Raw genomic sequence first — 23,094 nt, 5'->3', positions numbered from 1 at the left:
CTGTATTCATTTTTGCATATGAGCTTTTCTGAAACATAAAGAAATGGCCAGCCCAGATCATCTGTCCCAGAAGATAAGTATTTGTGTTATATCCCATATTTTTATGTACTGTAAAATACTTTGAAATAAGGCAGTGATGTGGGAAATTTCAGGGAAAATCCTATAACACAGAAGGAACTAGTAACTTTTTGAAAATCACATTTTCTGTTACTTTGTTAGGCACAATATTAGTTACTTCTTCTGTACCTGATGTCATATTGAACTTTATTGGTTTTTAATTTAAGCTTTACTTTGTTTTTGTCTGCATTTCCATTTTCATTTCAGGTTTTTTGACATGGTAAATACTATTACTGAAGAAAAGGGGAAGAGCACAGAAGAAGGGGAATGTGATAGTGATTCCTTGGAGGTAATAATTAAATTTGTTTAGTTATTACTTGAAGCTTCTCAGAAAGTGATATTTGTAAAGTTGGTCATTTAAGTATCAGCTAAACTCTTTGAAAGGGAGAAATAAATCTTTTTCTAAAAATCTGCAGCTGCAAGGTGGTGCAGATAGAACACCAGCCCTGGAGTCAGGAGAACCTGAGTTCAAATACAGCCTCAGACACTTGCTAGCTGTGGACCCTGTGCAAATCACTTAACCCTGATTGGCCCCCCACCCCCCAGAAACAAAATTTGAAAGATTTTGGGAAATACTTCTCCCTTGCAAGTTTAAAATTTGCTTTCCCCCCGCCTTCTTCAGAAAATTCAGAAGACAAGACAAAATTGGTGATATGAATCTTTTGTATTATTTTAGTTTAATTTTGTATTGGATTCTTAGAAATAAGAATTTTTTCATTGATTGTGTTTATACCTCTCAGTGCCTAACATAGTGTTTAGCATATAGTAGATATTTATTAAATAATTGTTGGTTGATTTATTCTCACCTGATAAGAAAATGGGGGCCAGTTTATTGGAGAATGTTTATTATTCAGCTTTACTGCAACAGTAGCCACCATTGTTGATGATACACATGTAGACATGGGCAAATGAAGACACACACACACACAAAGAGGAGGGTTTCACTTTTCTATATTTTGTCCCAATTGCCATGCCACAATGGAATTCAAACAGATACATGGAGCTATATGATTGATATATATAGTGAATGGAAACACATACTGTATTAATGTTCAGTCGTCAGACATTCCCCTATGTTTCTATCAATCAGAGCCATGACCCACTATGAGACCAACTCTTTTGAGCTCAGCAAGAGTGCAGTAGAAGGCTCATCACCAGACTGGAGACTAATAATAATAAAAATGATAATAATAATTGGCATCTATATTTACTGCCCTAAGGTTTACTAAGTGCTTTACATCAGTTGTCTCATTTGAGCTTCACAACAACCCTGGCTGCCCCTCACCACTTCAAGAATATGTGTTAGATAATCATGTTTAACCCATGTCTGATGACTTACTGCCTCAGGGAACGGGGAGGGGAGGAAGGGAAAGAGGGATAAAAATTGGAACCCAAAATGATAAATAAAAATGTTTATTACTTTAAAAAGAAAAGGAGGAGACAATTGGGCCCATGTTAGAAACAGAGCAAGTCAAAGTTACTGTGTGTGCCAGAGTAAAACCTGGTCTGTGAGTAGACCCTATGCTTCCAGTTTGGATGAGAGAGAAAAACTCAGTTTAAAAAAATAGTAATAAAAACAAATAAATTTTTTTTAAAAAAAGATTATGTGTTAGAGTATTCTGGGGAAGCCAAACTGCAAAGGAGAAAACTGTGGCCCCCAAAATTTGTAGGTACCTGCTTCATTGTCATGAATAAGTGGAATTTCTGCTTTCAGGACACCAGGCTAGAATATTAATTTTTTACTTTGAACCAAATTCTGGGTACTGGCAACACTGATAATATGCATCTTTCATGAGACGAGGTTGAAATTCCTTATGCATACCTGAATAATGAATCAACTCCCAGGAAATCTCTTTCAGCGACGATATTTATCGTTGTGAATGTCACCTAGCTAAGTAGGTTGACTCAGTAAACATTGGCAGGTAAGAATATAATAACTCACATTTATTTAGTGCCTTAGGGTCGACAAATGTTTTCTCCCACAATAACCCCATGAATAGTACATTTTACAGAGGAGAACACTAAGGCCAAAATAAGCAGTCATTTTACCTTTGTTCAAGAAGGAAGGAACAGAGCCAGGATTTGATCCCAGATCTTCTGACTTCAAGCCTAGTACTCTTTCCATTACACAATTCTGTTTTCCAAAATAGTGGTAATATCTATCGTCAGACCTTGTTCTCTCCACTGAGTTTTATTTGGTGTCTAACAATGGAGTAGCTTTGCTTTCCTCAGGTAATCCTAAGGTTTTCCAAATGCCCTTTCCCTGAAAGTACAAAAAGATGATGAGGTCATTTAACACAAAACAAAACAAAAACCCTTTTCTAACCATCCAGGCATTATTTTGTGCCCTATAAGCAGTACACATTTGAAACCTCTTAAGGCAAGTAAATATTCCAGGAACTGAAGAATTTCTTTCCTGGAAGCTTCGGGCATTTGGTGGTGGTGGTTGTTGTTTTAAATTCAAGATAATTTTATTAGGATGGGACAAAAGCTGGGTAGAGGGGAGAAGTTAGGAAACGTATCCTAGGGGAGGAGGCACTTTGAACTGGACCTGGAAGAGAACTAAAGAATCCATGAGGAGTATTTGTATATACTAGAACAGTCGATCTGTCAGATCTTTTTTTGCTTGAGCTAGATTCACCCAATTCCTGAAGGCTTTTGATTCCCTGAAGCCTGCTAGGATAAAAGATGGCAAGCACCACCAAAATAGACCATCAGTTTTTAATCAGCATGGTAAAATTTTTCAAAGGATAATAAACATGTTCAGAAATTAGTTCCTTTAAAAAGCCACAGGGGCGGCTAGGTGGCGCAGTGGATAAAGCACCAGCCCTGGATTCAGGAGTACCTGAGTTCAAATCTGGCCTCAGACACTTGACACTTACTAGCTGTGTGACCCTGGGCAAGTCACTTAACCCCCATTGCCCCACAGGGGGAAAAAAAAAGCCACAAAATTTTTCAGAAGTTTGATGATTCATTGGGGTTTTTGTCATCCACTATATCTAGTCTTCTATGGTAATGTCTTTGTTTGAACTGGCACATCTACCCTTTGAATAATGCACAAATCTGGCTGCTCTAGATGCTGAACTCATGGATATTCTTTGCCTTCTTAGCAAGGATGAGGCTGATGCTAAACTAAGAAAGTAATTTCATTTCAGTGAGAGATTTCCTAAGATAATCTCATTTCAGTGAGAACCTTTCACAAGGCATGGGTCCCCACCTTTTTATTTTTTATTTTTTTTATTTTTTTTATTTTTTTTTTTTTAGTGAGGCAATTGGGGTTAAGTGACTTGCCCAGGGTCACACAGCTAGTAAGTGTTAAGTGTCTGAGACCGGATTTGAACTCAGGTACTCCTGACTCCAGGGCCGGTGCTTTATCCACTGCGCCACCTAGCTGCCCCGGTCCCCACCTTTTTAGAAGGAAGGAGCCCATAAGCTACCCTTTATTTTTCATTAAGTCCCAAGATTACCAGGAGGTTGGAGAAGATGCTGGAAACCTCCAACTTGGCCACCTTTTCCCAGTCTAAACAATCCACAAGCTTCAGAAAGAAGTCTCTTCACACAGATTCCAGCCATCCTTCCGCTTTCAATTCTTGCTTTAAATATTCATGGGGAGTAGCGTTTGGTATCATGACCACATTTGACCTGGGTAGATTTTGTGATTGCCCAATGGATTTTATTCTACCAGTTGTATATCCCTAATTTAGATGCTCTGATTTAACCCCATAAGTGACATGGTTGGGCTCTTTAGCTTTGGTTGATTCAGAATCTATCCTTTTCAGAGCCTGTATATTCATAATACTGTGTTCCCCAGCAAAAAGAATGATAGGGATATTTGGGGCAGAGACACCGCAGTCCTGCTTACATTGGTCCCTTCTACCTTGATTGTAGTTAATGAAGTCCCTACTAAAATGATTAATATAACTAGTAGACTGGCCTTTGGAAGAGAAGCTCTGGACAAAGGCAGCTTGAGTTAAACTAGCTGAAAGAGCTAGTCATGACTGGCAAGATTAGAAGGGAATAGCTCAAAAAATTACCTTGTGGGAAAATATGAGTACTGAGGGAAATTGCTAAATTAATTCTGTAATATAGATGAATCAGATTTGCACTGATCCTCCTGGTTTATCCCACGTTTGCCTTCTAAACATTTATGGATGTTCATCTTCTCTTTAAAGTTGAGTATATTTTCTTAAGCTGTTGTCTTTTTTTTTCCTTAACTAGAGGACATTTTAAATCAATGTCATAAAATAGTTTCTATAGTATACCTAGTCCGTTTCCACTGTGAGATATATTATTGCACAGATCATAGTACTTTCTTACACTAGAGCTTAGCTTATCATTATACTACTGTAAATACTACTTCCCCTTACTCTATCCCCTTCTGTTGCAACATACTATGAAATTATATATACTCTGCCCAGCTATGTGAATATATGAATATATATACATATACATACATACATACAACTCTATGTATATAGTGTATATATATACACATATAGATATATACAAGTATGTGTGTATAGATACATGTATCAGTACACATATGTTTATGTGTATTGATTCTCCTAGTTTATCCCATGTTTGCCTTCTAAAAATTTATACGTTTGTCTTCTTTTTAAAGATGAGCATAATTTTCTTAAGCTTTTGCTCCTTTCCTTTAACTAGAAAATATTTGAAATCTAGATAGATAGATAGATAATGTGTATGTGTGTATATATATACTTATAAAGGATGTTCATGGGGCAGTTGGGTGGCACAGTGGATAAAGCATTGGCCCTGGATTTAGGAGGACCTGAGTTCAAATCTGGTCTCAGACACTTGACACTTAATAGCTATGTGACCCTGGGCAAGTCACTTAACCCTCATTACCCTGCAAAAAGAAAAGAAAAAAAAAAGGATGTTCTAAAAGTCTCATTTCAGTTTTAAGCTTACTAAAGTTTGAGGTACAGAAAGGTTTGGGGGACATAAGCAGTAGGAATATAGTGATATAAAGAGGTGGGGGGAGAAGAGATAGAGGGGGGTCAAGGACAGAGGGAAGGATGGAGAGGAAAGAAATGTGTGAAAGGAAAGAAAATAAGAGAAGAAAAATGAAAAAGAGAGAGAAAAAGGAGGAAGGGAGGAAAAAGTGTATTTATCAAGTACTTACTGTGGCAAAACACCATGGGTACAGAAATAAGCAAGCAAAGCAGTCCCTCTTCTCAAGGAGTTTATATTCTAATAGTGGAAAGGCAGCATATCAAGAAAAGCTAGAAAGAGCTGGGGAGTCCAAATGTTTTCTGTTACAGTGGCTAGGAAGGGAGGTGTCTGCCTGGTTGCAGGCAGGACAAAGTAAAAAGCTCATCTCTCAAAGTCTAGGGTCGTTCCCAAGGACAGAATCCCAGATTTGGGTGAGAAGTAGATGGGGATGATAGCCAGGGTGCAGACACCAAGGGTTGGAATTGATGATCAGGAAGCATAGATTTAGAATTAGAAGAGATTTTTGAAATGCCTTGTAAAGCAGTTGAAATGGTAGGGCCCAACAGACTCATCCTTTCACTGAACGTGTTGGCCCAACAATTGGATTCACAGAAGGAACTAAACAGCATCCATATGGTCAGTGTTGCTATAAATAAAACCAGAAGACATAAAGAACTTTGAAGCAAGTTGGCTCCCAGGGTTTTCTCAGAGGGGTGATAAAAGAGAATTGACAGTTGGAGTTTATTGTGTGCCCCAAGACAACAAGAAACATAATTTCATGGGACCATCAATTATCTTGAGTTGTAATGCTCATGAAGCACTGTAAGCAAATAGAACATTGAGAAGATCATAACAGTGCAATCAAACACTTGACATATAACGTACATGAGGGAGAAATGCAAATTAAAACAACTCTGAGGTATCACCTCACACCTATCAGAGTGGCAAATATAACAAAAAAAGGAAAATACTGAATGTTGGAGGGGATGTGAGAAAGCTGGGACGCTAATCCACAGTTGGCGGAGTTGTGAAACGATCCAACTATTCTGGAGAGCAATTTGGAACTATGCCCAAAGGGCTGTAAAATTCTGCATACCTTTTGATCCAGCAATACAGCTACTAGGTTTATATCTCAGGAACATCCCCAAAAAGAGAAAAATACCTATTTGTTCAAAAATATTTCTAGCAGCTCTTTATATAGTGGCTAAGAATTGGAAATCAAAGGAATGCCCATCAATTGGGGAATAGCTGAGTAAGCTCTGTCTGGTATATGATTGTGGTGGAATATTTATTGTGCTATAAGAAATGACAAACAGAATGATTTCATAAAGGTCTGAAAAGACTTATATGAATTGATGTATAGTGAAGTGAGCAGAACCAGGAGGACATTGTACATAGTGACAGCAATATTATTTGAAGAACTGTGAATGACTTAACTATTCTCAGCAATACAATGATCCAAGACCATCCAAAGGACAAATGATGAAGCATACTATCCCCCTCCAAAGAAGGAACTGATATTAATTGAACACGGCCTGAAGCATGCTATTTTTCACTTTCTTTCATTTTTTTCTTTTATTCCAGTTTTCTTATATAAAATGACTAATATGGTTATGTTTTACATAATTGCACATGTATAACCTATATCTGATTGCTTACCACCTCAGGGAGGGGAGAGGGAAGGAAGGGAAGAATGGATAGAATTTGGAACTCAAAATTTTGAATAAAAATGTTTATTATTACTAAAGTACATGAGGAACTGTTAAAAATGTACAGATCTAGGGGCAGCTAGGTGGCGCAGTGGATAGAGCACCGGCTCTGGAATCAGGAGGGCCTGAGTTCAAATCTGGCCTCAGACGCTTAACACTTAACTAGCTGTGTGACCCTAGGCAAGTCACTTAACCCCAATTTCCTGACTAAAAAAAGAAAAAAAATGCTCAAACTCACTAATAGCAAAAGATTTGCACGTTTAAATGACTGAAGTACCACTTCACCCCGATTAAATTATCAAAAATATTCAAATACCTATTAACAATATTAGAAGTTATGGAGAAGCAGATACACATTCTTTGCTGGTGAAATTACAAACTAATGGAATCTCATTTTTGGAATTCAATGGAACAAATATTTATTAAGGACTTAGTATCTACAAGTATTGTGCTAAGCATAGGGGATAGACAACAAAAGCCTCTCCCTGTCTCCTCACAGAGCTTTAATTCCATTTGGAAATATCAAGCAGTATGTAGCAAAAGTTGCAAGTATAATCATACCCTCTGATCCAATAATTCTGTTGTTGGGGATATACCCTGAGAAAGTTATCAAAAAGGGGAAAAAAGGAGCTATTATTTCAAAGCTTTTTTAACAGCACTATTTGTAATTATTAAAAAACAAAAATTGTAAGCATCCTAAAGTGGTTCAGACATAGAGGAATAGCTTATCAATGTGAAGTACTATTCGAGATGGACAAATAAGTGGAATTTTAAGAGATATGTAAGGACTTTATAAAATAATGCAAATTGAAAAAAGCAGAAGTAGAACAGGGAAAACACTTGGTATACCACATGAAAAGTAAATGAGAATGAACAAAGAAATTTATAGAGACCTAAAGGAAGTGACTGAAAAGTTCAGCTGATATTTGATGTGTTAAAATTAGTTTATTTGAATGTAAACAGTTTGAAAGTAAGTTTGAGTGTATCATTATTTAATATTAGGTTTAGTGTAGTTTTTGTTGTTGTTTTGTTTTGTGAGGCAATTAGGATTAAGTGACTTGCCCAGGATCATGCAGCTAGTATAAGTGTCAAGGGTCTGAAGCCAGATTTGAAATCAGTTCCTCCTGAATCCAGGGCTAGTGCTTTATCCACTGTGCCACCTAGCTGCCCCTTACTGTAGATTTTTAAATGTATAATTATAGCTTATGCCTTAATTTAAGATTAATTTAAGTAAGGATTTTTTGAAAGTTTGAAGATCTTCTTGTGTTTAAGTCAACGTATGTTGGTCTTTGGTCATTAGATTGTAAGTTTTTGGGGGGCAGGGACTGTCCTTTGCCTCTTTTTGTATCCCCAGAACTTAGTACAATACCTGGCTTATAGGCACTTAATAAATGTTTATTTATTGCTTGATTGGTCAAATTATTTGAAATTGAAGGTAAACAGCAGGTGTGGATAATGAAAACTATTGGAAAAATATGACTTGGGATCAAGAAATTGAAGAAGACAAAAGTTTGTAGACTACTTAGAAGCCTCATCTCCATATATTACAAATATTTTCTTCAAGAAGAAAAGCAAGGGAGCACTGAGCATAGCCACCACCAAATTACCTTCACAAAAAAATTTTAACTGATCATAGCTTAATTGACAGAAAACTAATCATCAGGACAAGAATCATTTCAGAAGAAGTTGCCTATGTGCATTCACATAATTGATTGGTTTGATCGAGGACCCACATTACTACCAAATCGGAAGAAAGAAGCTACTTCATGAAATTAGAGAACTGTGAAAATAAGATGCTGACTGAAAAATGAGAGATTAAGTCAATGTTTTTACTTTGGTCTTATCATTTCTTGAAGAATTTAACCAATGCAGAACAATTGGCACGTTGAGGTCAAAAGAATTCAGAAACTACATCATCCAGTGAACACTCCAACCTTCTTACCAAGTGGAGAGACATGGAAAGTGTGGCTCTCTGATTTGTAATACAGTCCTATTTGAAAAATATATTGGATAAGGATGGATAAGAAAGATTACAGGCTATGGCAGTAGAACCCCCATATTTAGATTCTACTACCTCAGTACCCGATGGAGAAGAAATAAGTGACAGTGTTGCTTTAGAAAATGGCAGGGATGGTAAGGATTTCACAGCTTCCTATGACTCTGGGCTGCTGTGTTCCCCATCTTCAGTGGGGGATCTGGTTCTTCTCCCAAGATTTTCTGATTCTGAAGAGGTTTGGACAGTCCCATCTTGTACGCTGAGCATGACGATGATTTTTCAAACAGTTAATAGTAACTTGTTTATATAGCACTTGGTCATTTAAAACAACACTTTCCTTACATGGATTCTGTGCAGTTATTAAGTATTGTTATACTCAATTTACAAACAACATTGTACAGATGTTAGCATTTTACAGAGAAAACTGCGGTTTTCTGAGATTGTAATTTGCTTACAAACATGCAGCTATGTGTCTGGGTGGGTAATGGAATCAGGACGACCCAAATTCCAATCCCCCCTCCCATAATGACTAGCTGTGTGACCCTAGGCAAGTCACTAAAGTTTCCTCATGTGTAAAATAGGAATAATAATAGTCCCTACCTTACACTGTGTTATAAGGATAAAATAAGATAATATTTGCAAACCCTTAACATAGTACCTGGTGCATAATTGGCACTTAATCAGTGTGTAGACTTTAATAGATGACTAATGATGGCTTGTGAGTGAAAAAGGGTAGAAAAACATTATGACCAGAAAATGATGTGGGATGTTCATTTAGTAAGTGTAATGAGTAGCAAGTGAACAACCTAAGCATTGTATTGATACCTAGACAATATGGAAAGGAAGAACATCCACTTTCTCTCTTCCTAGAAGGCTATTGTTTTCACTTGATGGTTGTGTTTTCTAAACTTGTTCATTAAAACTTATCCTGGGGCAGGTAGGTGGCAGTGGATAAAGCATCGGCCCTGGATTCAGGAGGACCTGAGTTCAAATTCGGCCTCAGACTCTTGACACTTAACTAGCTGTGTGACCCTGGGCAAGTCACTTAACCCTCATTGCCCTGACCAAAAAAAAACCCCAGAAACCTTATCCTATTCCAGTAGAAGGTAAGCATCTCAAGGTCAGGGACTATTTCACCTTTGTCTTTGTATCACCAGTGCCTGACACAATAGTAGGCTCTTAAATGCTTTTTGAATTGAGTTGAACCACAGGCCTCCAAGATATTGAGTTGTTGTTTGTCCTTTGTTTTCAGAGGACCAATGACATCATGGGTAATGTTTTTGCTTGCACATGAATTAGATTCAAGTGAGGCAGAGTTACACAAAGCCACCAGTCTCACTCTCACTTCTTGAGCCATTGAAGTCCAGTGGTAGGACAAAAGTCAAGATGACTGAGAAGTTATAAGAATCCATGAACAAGAAATCTAGCATGAGAAGGAGTAAAAGAGGGGAATGGGTCTTGCACTCTGTACTAGTGAAAAATCTTCCCATACCAATGAGATTGTGGATCTGTCCAAATAATTGGTTACCTTAATGTGATTCTAGCAACTGCCACTTTTATAATTTGGCTTCTTAGAATTTTTTTTAACATTCCAAGTCTGCAATAACATTATGAGAGGCAGCATAGAGTGTTGGATAAAAATAGAGCACCATCCTCAGAACCAAGAAGACTAGGCTTCAAGTTCTGGCTTTTGACATATCCTGACTGTGTGAGCATTAGCCCTTAACCTCTCCTTGCTCTAGACAACTCTCAAGTCTATATTTGCAGAGGAGGTGCTGACCTGTATTGGTGCAGGGGATTTCTTCATCCAGGAATTCCTTATGCCAGTGAAATCCCAGGTTCAGTGTTGATCCCTTTTTAGGCAGACTAAGCATTCTTTATTTTAAATATCACATTTTAAAGTAGAAGTGGTATTTGAGTCTGTGAATACCACATCAAAAACAAAACTTCTACCTATCACTCTTCACATGATAAACATAAATAATTACCTTAAGGATATCCTTAGCACGACTTTTTGAAAATCACAGGATAAAGTCTTGTGATGACAGAGATGGTGTGATAAGTTCCAGTGTTTGGGGCAATAATGACTGCAGCCTTTTAGGTGCCTTGACAATAAATAAAAATGTGGAGCAGGTCAGTTGGTCAGGAAATAGGTCTTTGGTTTTCATTCAATCACCTAGGATATGGTCAACAATCAGCAAAGTTTAACTAAAACAGTATTATAAAGTATACATTTTGAAGCTTATCTCTAGATAGATTCTTTGCAACTTATGAAAAATTCATAGGGAAAGCACAGGTTAAAGTCTATATTTCCTCTTGCTTTTAATATTTAGATTTCTTTGAAGCAGTAAAACATTTATTTTTATAGGTAAGACTTGGTACAGAGTATACCAGGGTACTTTTAATACACCTTATTATCCTCTTGTCTGAGAAATATTCTCATTTGTATAGAACTTTAAGGGTTGCAAGGCATTTTACAAATATTGTCTCATTTGATCTTTACAACAAGCCTGGGAGGGGGTAGGTGTTATTCTCTGTTTTACAGGTGAAGAAACTGAAGGAGACTAAAGTCAATTGACTTGCTCAGGGTCACACAGAATCTGAGGTGGACTTGAATTCAGGCCTTTATGACTCCTAGTCTAGCAGGTTTTTTCCTAATTTAAAAAAATTTTCATATTAGTCATGTTGCATTAAAAACATAGACCAAAAACAAGAAAAATAAAGTATGATTAATTTGTATTCACAATTCATCAGTTGTCTCTCTGGAGGTGGATAGCATTTTTCATCATAGGTCGTTTGGAGTTGTCTTGAACAGAGTAGCTAATTATTTCACAGTTGATCATCCTTACGTTGTTGCTCTTTCTATGTACAATGTTTTCCTGGTTTTGCTCACTTCACTTTGCATCAGCGCATGTAAGTCTTCCCAGGTTTTTCTGAAAGCATCCTGCTCATCATTAATTATAGCACAGTAGCATTCCATCACAATCATGTACCACAACATGTTCAGCCATCCCCCAATTGATGGGCATCCCCTTCAATTTCCAATTCTTTGCCACCACAAAAAGAGCTGCTATAAATATTTTTGTACAAATAGGTCTTTCTCCCTTTTCTTTGATCTCTTTGGGATATGGGCCTAGTAGTGGTATTTCTGGACCAAAGAGTTATACACAGTTTTACATTCCTTTGAGCATGGTTCTAAATTGTTTTCCAGAATGGTTGGACTAGTTGCTACCTAGTTGTCTTTTAAATTAATTTCATGTTAAAAACAAAATGATCAGTTACCTACTATATGCATATAGTAGGTAACTGATAATTTTTAAAACTGAAATCCAACCTCCCCCCAAAAAAGGTTCCCTGCCTTCAAGAAACTACATTCTACTTCTTATGGATCAGTGTTATTTTTTAACCCAATAATTTAACATTTAACAGATTAGAGCACGACCCTAGAAAACTGCATATATATATATATATATATATATATATATATATATATATATATATATATATACACACACACACACATATATATATATGTACATATGTATATGTGTGTATATATATATATTTATATGTATGTATGTGTGTATGCTCAGTTCATTAAACCCTCTGATAAAACAAGATGATGTTTTGCCTCTGTATAATTTGGCTTTTTCAGTATGGTTTCAGTATTTAAATAATATAGTTCTTAGCATGGTTATCCGTGGAAGCCTCTATTCCCTATTACTTCTCATTTTTATTAATTTCTGTGTCATTCATTTTCTCCTTAAGGATGAAGTAGAAATGGCAAATCTGGAAAACAATTTTTAGACTTAAGAGATGAGCACTCCCAATTCTTCCTAAGGCATGAGCCAGTGGACCTATTATAGTTTAAGGCTTCTTTGCAGACTTATCAGGAGATTCTGTAAGATGCTATAGAAATGGAACTAGCCCTAATAGTAGGAACTGTACCAGGTTCTATTGTCTAGTCTTCTGAATGAATGTTGTTACATGAAGTTATGTTTCTACCTATTCTGATGGATCCTTTTCAGAACGGGCACAGAAAGCTTTTTCTACCAAGGAAGAATTATGCTTCCTTATAACACATATGCCCCAATTGGAAAATACATGTATACATATGCACACTTGTGCATGTGTATGTGCACATGCCCTAAAAAATAAAAAAAGCGAAAACCGAACTACCCACAAATGTGTTGTTCTGTAGAGCAGATAATTTCACTATAATTTATTTTTCACAAACACCCTATTCGCCTAGCAACAACAACCCTCCCTGGTGTCCCATTTCTCTAAATACCCTTTAAAACATCTGTTTCATACCTAAAGCTGAAAATTGCATCTGAGCTTTGTAAACACTTTGTGCATCATTTGGTCCCAGTACTGCACAGCAGACTAATCATAACCCTTTTTAACATCCTCTTCAGAGAGGACCCATTTTTTCCTACCCTTGCTTTGAAGAATATTGTGAGGGAGTCTTTTTTTTCCTACTCAATGGGAAATAAAAGATAATTTGACTTTGAAACTGCATAAATGAATGGATAAATAGATGAAAAAGCATTTATTAAGCCCTTGTTGTGTGTCTAGTTGCATTGGAATTGTGATTTACCTAATCTTCTATTAGGAAACGTCATCAGGGAATCTCCACAGGCTATAATGGTCTTCTCCAGTTGATATCCTTTAGATTTCTGTCACCATCCTTCCCTTATATCCTTTCCTGAAAATATCTTTCTTCCTCCAGGACTCTTAGCATCTCCTCTGTGAAATATCTCAGAGTACATTTAAGCCACAATGTCATTTTCCCACTGCCACTTGAACATGAAACCAATATTTGCTTTTTGTTGATATGGGCCATTTGATAGACCTAGTAGAGTCCCAGATGCTGTAGTGAATGGGATCAGATGGGCTCTTCTTGAGCTGATGAGCTTCATCTTCAGTGTTCTCTGTAAGGTAGATAGGTGGTCTTTTCTCTCCTTCTCTGATCCTTCTAGGCAGAAGTTTTGTCTTAATGCCTTTTTGCCCTGTATGGACACAGGAAGTTGGTCATTTTTCTTAGTTCCCTTATTTCTATGCATGAAACAATTCTCTTTATTGCCAACTATTTTTCCATGGAAAGAAAAGCAGTTTCTTCCTATCTTTGCACTGCATCCAGAAGGCAGACAGCCACTCATAGTCTAAGTCTCTCTCTGGGTATGACCAATAAGAGGGATTGTTATTTCTCTTTGCTATGTAGGAAGGAGATAATCTCTTCCCTTTTTATACATCACTTCCCCTCCCACTGGGCATACGTTTGGCTGGAAGCCGTCCAGAGAAACTGACAGAAGGTCTGTTGGGCAGGAACCTGCACATTTCTTGGCAGAATTTGCTGCTCAGGGTAAGGGACAAGAAGGAAGGCATTTTCCCCATTTATCTATAATATTTGCAAGGTTTTCTTTTCTTATCTAGTCATTTGTATCAATGGGTAAAGGCCTGGCCTTCACATCAAGACCTGGGTTCAAGCTTTTAAGGTAGATATGTTTAAGATAGATCACTGGGCCTGTAGCCAGAAAGACTTGAGTTCAAAACCAACCTCAGACACTTACTAGCTGTGTGACTCTGGGCAAGTCCCTTAACATCTGCTTGCCTCAGTTTCTTTATCTATAAAATGAAGATAATAGTAGCATTTTCCCCCAAGTTCTTGGAAGGATCAAATGAGATTACTGATGCTAAAGTGCACTTAGCATAGTCCATACACCTTGTGACTCCCGAGCACGTTTGCAATCAATGGAAGGAATACAGACTCCTAAGGAGCAAGGTGCTCGTCTTGGCTCTCTGATCCTTTTCTGGTTCCGTGTGGCTTCAAACAAGTCATCTAACCTTCCTGGACGTCCAGACCCTCGTTTGTAAAATTAGGAATTTGGATTAGATCTGTGTTCCTAAATTTGGTTTGCTTTGGTTTTTCCCAAGACTACAGGCAATAAGCATCAGAAGCAGAATTGGAAGCCAGGTTCTATAATTCCAAAGCCAGAGTTCTTTCTTGTCTACTGCACCTACCTTTTGTTTTCACATCATGGCACAGAGTGATTAAGCAAAGCTTCATGAGCATCATGCTTTTGCTTTTTGACAAATCTCCCTTCCTTTCATGTGCTGGTATGCATTCCAGCAATACAACTACTACAACTACCACCACCAACAATAACAATAACACTACTACTACTAACACGACTACCACCGCCAATACAACCACTACTAACAATAACACTACTAGTACTATTAACACTACTGCTGCTGCCACTACTACTACTAACAATAGTACTACTGCTACCATTAGTAATAATAGTCATTGTAATAACAACAACAATCAAAGCTATCGTTTATATAGTGCCTACCATGTGCCAGACACTGTGTTAAAGCTTTAGCCCCTCTTCCCAAGCTAATAGAGTACAAATTGAGAAAGCAAATAAATGAACAGATTCCTTTTCCTCTTCCTAGCTTTTGTTGCATTAAGCAATCACAGGCAGACTTGGTACCTACATTATTTGCTAACCTATGTCCATACAAACAAAATTTGTTCTGTGTCCTGTCTTTTCCTCCTTTCACTACCTGCTTTTTACCCTCACTTCTTATTTGTCTCTTTGTTCACTTAGATGCCTTTTGCCATCTTGTTGTTGTTGTTATTCTCCAATGTTCCCTTTTCATCTAGGACAGCTTCTTTTTTATTCTTTTTTGACTCTTACAGTAAAGATTTTTGGAAATGATATGAAAAGATAGAAACAAAAAAGTCAGCTACCTGTGGGGATTGGTATGTTTATCTCTAGCCTATCTTGCTAAAAAGTCCTTTGATGATGATTGTTATCTCATATAATTAGGTTTCTATACTTAATAGAAATAATTATTTTGTTATATTGGATTCCTGAGGAAAGCCAAATAGCAGTCCCTTGTTCAGAGCCTGTATATCCTTCAGTCATTCTCTGTCCACTTTTATGTGGTGGGATAGTGATGGGCTAGGAGACATACTCTTAACTACAGTGGTAAACTGTGGTGGCCCTTCCTTTTTTTGATACTTTTATTTTTATGGTTATGACATTCATTTCTAATATGATTATCTACCTTTCCTTCATCTAGTGAACCTTCACATATATGTATGTATGCATGTATATATATGTACATGTGCGTGTATACACATGTGTTTGCATAAATGTGTATACATATGAGAGGGTTCGCTGGATGGGGTAGAAGTACAATCATATTTGGAAGTGCATGTCCTATGGAAAAGGGGGGAGCATGTATGTATACATTTAAAAGTATAGGGGGGCCTATTTGTTAGAGCAAGGCTCCCTGTATTAGATATCATCATGCATTTTCAGAAGGAAGCTCACTGAATCATCCAAGTGGATTGGCAGCAGACAGAGCCCCCTTATACTTACTTTGAAACATAGGGCAGGACCCTCCATTCCACCTTCCAGGAAGCAAGTTCTTCCCACACCCCATGTGTAGGGCAGGCCACACTCCACATAATGATAATAGGGGCAGTTTGCTGGAGATTGTGAGGAGTCTATAAAATATTGCTAAGTTTTATGAAGTCTTGTGGTCACAAAATTGACAACTTTAGGAGCCTGAGTAAAATCAATCAATCAACATTCATTAAGCACCAACTGTGTGTCAGGCACTGTGCTAAACATCCAGGAATACAAAAACAGACAAAAGACAATCCTTGTTCTCAAGAAGTTTGCAATCTAATCTAATGGTGTGTGTGTGTGTGTGTGTGTGTGTGTGTGTGTGTGTTCACATGATAGAAAGGGTTGGTTGATTGGTCGGTCAGTCTGGAGAAGTCCCTAGGCTATCTTCTGATGTGTCCAACATACCACAGTCACTGTTTGATTTTTACAGGAAGGCCTGTGATTTCTTTAGGAGGCTTATATAGTCATACACTGTCTCCCAGCAAATTCTTTGCTCTTAATTTTAGCTGCCAAAAGGGAAGGCCCGGGGGCAGCTAGGTGGTGTAGTGGATAGAGCACCAGCGCTGGAGTCAGGAGGACCTGAGTTCAAATCCGACCTCAGACACTTAACACTTACTAGCTGTGTGACTCTGGGCAAGTCACTTAACCCCAATTGTCTTACCAAAAAAAAAAAGGGAAGGCCCCTCTTAAGACCATTGTTCTACTTGGTCTCAGCACATTTACTGTTTTCCATATATGATGTATTCTTCATATCTCCCTTGAGAAAAACAGACTTGTTTCCTCTGTACTGTACGCTACTAATCCTGAATGGAGGATCACATTGGCCAGCTTTGTTGCCTTTTAAATTGTTTCATCTTACTCCAGATGTGTTTTCAATATTAATAGACGTGGGGCAATTTCCCCAAAAGACTATACCTTAATTTCTAGATCATGCAAATTGTTTCAGGGTAATTCCTTTTAGATACTGGGAACCCAGAGTCAAATAATCTGGAACCCTAAATTGACATACTTAGAAGAGCAAGAGGTATCACATTCTATTCTAAGAGTAGTTAACTTCTCAAAGTATTCCTAGAAATACATGTTCTGAACACTGTGCTCCCAAATGGCCTACTAACTAGAAGGAATTGTGCATTATATGTCCAAATAAGTAGAATAGCAAATTGTGTTTTGATTTTCTTTGTTGATAAAAGTTTGCATTTGAGAACATTTTCTGATCTCTGTTTTTTCCAAATCTGTTTTTCAGAATTCTCTATTCATGCAAAACTTTTCTATGGAGGTTTTTAAGTACAGATTGTCCTGACAGAGTACCAGTTATTTTGAGAGTCCCCAAAGATCGTAGATAGGAAAAGGATTCATAATAACAGAGAGTTTGTTAAATGAGAAAGAGTCAGAGTGTGCCTCTAGGGTAGAAATCAATTACATAGGCTTTTAGACTTAGGAATGGATTGAATTGTCTTTTGTCAAGAAACACGATGTAGTTCGCTCATACACATTTTTCTTTTCTATTAAAATATACCTGTTCTTTGGAAGTATACATATCAATAAACACAGGTTGGTGTGCCAGTCTCAAAAAAGTGTATATGTGTGTATACATACATGTATGTGCACATATATGAATATTTTATATAAAATATGTATACATGTGTGTATATGTATGTGTATTGGTGTTCCAGTCACTATTTGATTACTAGATTCTACAGATCTTGTCTTGGAAGTGGCCTTATAACATTTTCTCTTTGATTTCTAGTTTCTCTTGTTAATGCTATTTTGCAATGCAAGGGTTTTTTAAAAATTCTCTTAAGAGTGATGTTAAAATATTTAATGATACCTACATTAAACCTTTTCTTTTTTTCTTTTTAGTATGACTATGAATATGATGAAAATGGTGACAGAGTCATTTTAGGGAAGGGCACTTACGGTATAGTTTATGCCGGACGTGACCTGAGCAATCAAGTCAGAATTGCTATTAAAGAAATCCCTGAACGAGATAGCAGGTATGGTAATTGTCATTAACCAATTCTGTTTTCTAAAGAAACTGAGACTTTTAACAAATTTTTTTAAAATATCTGGGCATTCCCATTACTGAAGATCTTTCTGAAATGTCTGTTATTTAAGTTGGCTGCCTCTGATGTACTATATCTATCAAAACATAACTCACCAGTTTTTACACCCCCCAAACTGTCTTGTATGCCCTATATGAGTATGAGTATATGTATGTGTGTATGTGTGTATGCATGAATGCATGCATGTACATATGTACAGGGTGGACCAAAAGTCACAATGTTTTAATAACTTTTTGAAAATTACTTTTTCTTTATTTTTTGCCATTTATGAGATTTGATCTTTCACACATAATGTAAATTAATTTCCTGTATACTCTGTATATGATATTATGGTCCTATAAATTAAAAACAAAAACTAAAGGAGTTATTAAATATTGAAATCCCTTGGTGACTTTTGGCCCACCTTGTATGATACAGGTAAGCATATTATGGAGAAATTGAGAAGACAACAACTATGGAAGCAACAGACAACAAGAATCAATGTAACTTCGTTATTTAAGTTGAAAGAAATATAAACAATCTTTCACACACTATATATATATATATATACTTTGTGTAGCAATTTTGTAAAATTATTTTTATCTATCTGCATGTTTATGGGGCAACTGGGCAGCACTGTGGAAAGAGGCCCAGGCATAGAGTTAAGAAGTACTATCTTCCTGAGTTCAAATCTGGCCTCAGACACTTGTGTGAGCTATGTGACCCTGGACAAGTCACTCGACCCTATTTGCCTCAGTTCCTCATCTGTTAAAAACAAAAACAAACAAACAACAACAAAATAAACAAGCTGGTGAAGGAAATGACAAACCACTTCAGTATCTTTGCCAAGAAAAACCCAGATGTCATGAAGAGTCAGATGCAACTGAAACGACTCAACAACAACAAAATATACGTCGATATTTTTTTCTTCTAAATAGAACTCATTTTAGAAGCATGGCCTCTATTTGGCTCAGTATGGTATGGTTGCCATATTGTGATTATTTATACTATATTTTATTCTTTGTGAGGGTATTTGTTTCATATTTACCATTTCCTTTAAATATGAAATAATGTGTTTATTCTTGGTAAAGTTATATATATATTATATATATTAGTATGTGTGAGTGAGGCAATTCTTAATTGAATAAGAATTGATTATATAAAGAAAGACAGTACAGTTTAGGGTATAGAAAGCTGACCTCAGAATCAGGAAAACCAAGTTTCAAGTCCCACTCTTGACACCCAGAGGGTGGACAAACTACAGTGGCCCCTCTGACTGTAATTTGCTGAACAGTCGCTAATCTGCATTGGTAGTTTCCTCATTCAGAGTTCCCTATGCCATTGAAATCACAAGTCTAGACCAAAAATATATATAAATTTCTTATCATAGGCTAAGTCTTCTCATAGGCTAAGCATACACAATATGTTTGGGGGGGGGGAGGGAAGTGGAGAAGATGTACAAAACTTTTGAAACACAATATCACTATATTTCCCATGACAGTGGCAAATAACTAGAAGGTAATATTTAAAGGAACTGAGACTTTGCAGTAATCTAGAGAGAAATGCTTTCTAAATCACCACTGCTACCCAAGGATACGTTACTACCTGGTTATGTGTGTGCCTATGCACATTTACACAGAGCCAATAGACAAAACAGGAGCTTATCCCAATCTTTAACAATATTCTTCCCAGTAGAACATGCTGGAAGGGAATTGTATGCAAAGAATTTATTATTAAGACTAAGAGCTTTGGGGCAGCTAGGTGGTGCAGTGGATAGAACACTGGCCCTGGATTCAGGACGACCTGAGTTCAAATTGGGCCTCAGACACTTGACACTTACTAGCTGTGTGACCCCGGGCAAGTCACTTAATCCCAACTGCCTCACCAAAAAAAAAAAAAAAAAAGAGCTTGAAGAGTTGGTACAGGAAATTTCTTACACTTCACTATATTTGTTATACTATATTATGCTATACTATGCCATGCTATACCATACTATACTTTCTTATCATAGGAGATGATAGAGAAACTTACTATCACGTTAGCATGCTGTTATAGCACAAAAATATATTTGTCTCTGTATCCTGTAGGGGTTTGCTGTGCCATTAAAAAAGAGAGTTATAATTGTATAATACTTTGGCTATGAATGATGCAATAATTAAGCAACCACTAGGTAGTTGGATAGCATTAAGTATGCCAAAAGATATTGTCCTTGCAAAACAGGCTGAGGAAAATAGTTTCTCCATCTGAGCTCTCTTCCTGTACTGAAGAGGCCTTGAGGACTATTGTTCTCTGGCCTCCATTGTATAAACATAGATTAGCCATAGCCATAATTTCATACCTGGTTGACTTTTCTGTAATATGCAGTACACTCCTTAAGCACACACCATTGGGGTATGTTCTTAGGCAAGGCTATTTTGAGTATTACCTTCAGTAACAACTAACTAAAAAGGTGGATTTATTACAAGATGTCCATTCAGTTAGCTCCTAGCACAGTGCATGCCCAACATTTAGTAAGTCCTCAACAAATAGTCATTATTATTATAATCATGTTATAATAATTATACAATGAATAATTGTGTATTATTAATGATTAAATTTAATTCCAAAACCAAAAAGAAATGACTATTCTGGATTACCTGAAGTTTTGTTTTATCTGTAGCACTGCTTCCCTCAGCTAATTAAGAGTTCATTACATTCAGTTTTCTCATATCTCTGAAGAAGGACAGACTTTAATTCTATCTTTCGTTCAGTGGCTAGTGCATTTTAGAATCATACAATGTTCAAACTGAAATAAAATCTGGAAATCTAATCTAAACCCTTAATTTTCAAATAGAAAATGAGGTAAAGAAAGATGAAGCAATTTAACTAAGGTCACATGGAGTTGCAGGAAAGGGACACAACTAACTCAGATTTCTTAATTCATAATCTATAGTTCTTTCTTCTATGCCATATTGCCTCTTTTGGGGAGCAGGTGGCAATCAGTACAGAGTAAGATCATTTGTTCTTAATGTTCTTTATGTTTATAATTATCCAATTTCTTTGCCTTAAATGATTGAGGGGAGGGAATCTGTGCTCACAGGATCATAAAATTAAATATCCATCACTTGATGCCCACCATCTGATCAGGCAGCATGAAGAGTGGTGGTCTGTTAGCTCTTATAACTGCAAAATGATTAATAGAGAGGATTCCTGGTTTGCAGAATGTTTTGAATATTTCTTAGAGATTTCTATGAGAACAGGGATATGACTCTCTTCTAGTTTAAGAGATGTTTTTGTACAGTAAGTAGGAGCTCTGTCTTTTTATCAGTTAGTGAACTTGGAATTGAATTAATGTATTGGGGGAGCAGCTAGGTGGCATAGTGAATAGAGCACCAGCCCTGGAGTCAGGAGGATGTGAGTTCAAAATCAGCCTTAGACACTTACTAACTATATGATTCTGGGCAAGTCAATTAACACTGTCTGCCTTTAAAAAAAAAAAAAAGGACTTAACTAGCTGTATGACCCTGGGCAAGTCACTTAACCCTCATTGCCCTGAAAAACAAAAAAAAAAAGGAGGAGGAGGAGGAGAAGAGGGAGAAGGAGAAGAAATTATTATTACTATATTGGAAGTGCCCTGTGTCCTTCTTTCATCCATGCATTTGCTCCATCTCTTGCTTACCTTTTTTGAATAATAGACACCACACTTGCTACTGAGCTATCTCAGAGAGATATTAGGAGTGTCAATGAAATACCCTCAGTTAAGTGTCTCCATGGAGATAAGCACTGTATAAATATAAATAGAAAATAGAATTCTTGTTCAACATCTGTAACATTCAGACTTAAATGTAGCATGATAGCTGAGGGTCATTACTTCAGTTATTAATGATGCATGTTCTTACCCTCTTCCATCCTTGATGTAGGAATATAATGAAAGAATTATAGTAGTGATCAACATTTCTGGCTGTATATCACTGATTTAAAAGATTATTATGGAAAATGTAAAAAAAAAATGTACTGACATATCCAGAAGAGTTAGCTAGGAGGTACAGTGTATAAAGCCCTACACCTGGAATCAAGACCTAAGTTCAAATTGATCCTCAGATACCTACTAGCTGTGTGACCTTCAGCAAGTCACTTAACCTTTGTCTGCCTCAGTTTTATTATCTGTAAAATGGGAGTAATAATAACACCTACTTCCCTAGTTGTTGTGGGGGGAAAAAATGACATTATATTTTGCAAACCTTAAAAGTGCTAAATAGGGGCAGCTAGGTGGCGCAGTGGATAGAGCACCGGCACTGGAGTCAGGAGGACCTGAGTTCAAATCCAGCTTCAGACACTTAACACTTACTAGCTGTGTGACCCTGGGCAAGTCACTTAACCCTCATTGCCCCGCCAAAAAAAAAAGTGCTAAATAAATGCTAACTATCATTATTATTGTTGTTACCATTACTATGAAATAGTTGATGAGTTGAAGTTCTAAAGGGGAGTTAATGGTTGCTTTCAGATTAGTATTATTGACCTTTGCTAAACAAGTTATTTTAATTAAGTATGTATTTGGGTTATAATAGTCTACTGGCAGCTTTGGCTTTGTAGCCAAACCAGAAAATCAAGAACAAAACTTAGGAGAACTTGTGACTGGAGAGTGAGAACAAAATTTTTCCCTGATCGATTAGTTGGTATTTTTGGTTAGCCTTTTAGAGAAGCATATTATTTACAATTTCAGACAGATTTGTCACTTGATAATCCCACAGAAATGAAATGCAGATGTATTTTTGTATGGCTGTCTGTTTTCTACACTTTGGCCTACAAAGCGACTATAAAGTCTTTTTAAAATAATGAATTGCAAAGATGATGAGGGAAAAAGG

The 23,094-nt window shown here is 36.8% G+C and overlaps 1 protein-coding gene across 1 annotated transcript in view; it reads left to right on the top strand.

Annotated features, from left to right (window-relative positions):
* Positions 1 to 23,094, top strand: part of MAP3K5 (mitogen-activated protein kinase kinase kinase 5) — a 316,674-nt gene that overhangs the window by 224,405 nt on the left and 69,175 nt on the right. Inside the window, exons 14-15 of the mRNA XM_043962348.1 lie at positions 325 to 406; positions 18,069 to 18,202. Of these exons, the coding sequence (XP_043818283.1) occupies positions 325 to 406; positions 18,069 to 18,202 (216 nt within the window). The remainder of the gene's footprint in view (positions 1 to 324; positions 407 to 18,068; positions 18,203 to 23,094) is intronic.

This window comes from Dromiciops gliroides, chromosome 4, assembly GCF_019393635.1.
Source record: "Dromiciops gliroides isolate mDroGli1 chromosome 4, mDroGli1.pri, whole genome shotgun sequence".
NCBI classification, from domain to species: Eukaryota; Metazoa; Chordata; class Mammalia; order Microbiotheria; family Microbiotheriidae; genus Dromiciops; species Dromiciops gliroides.
Note: the sequence above shows the minus strand (reverse complement) of the source record. Positions and strands in the feature narration are given on the sequence as shown.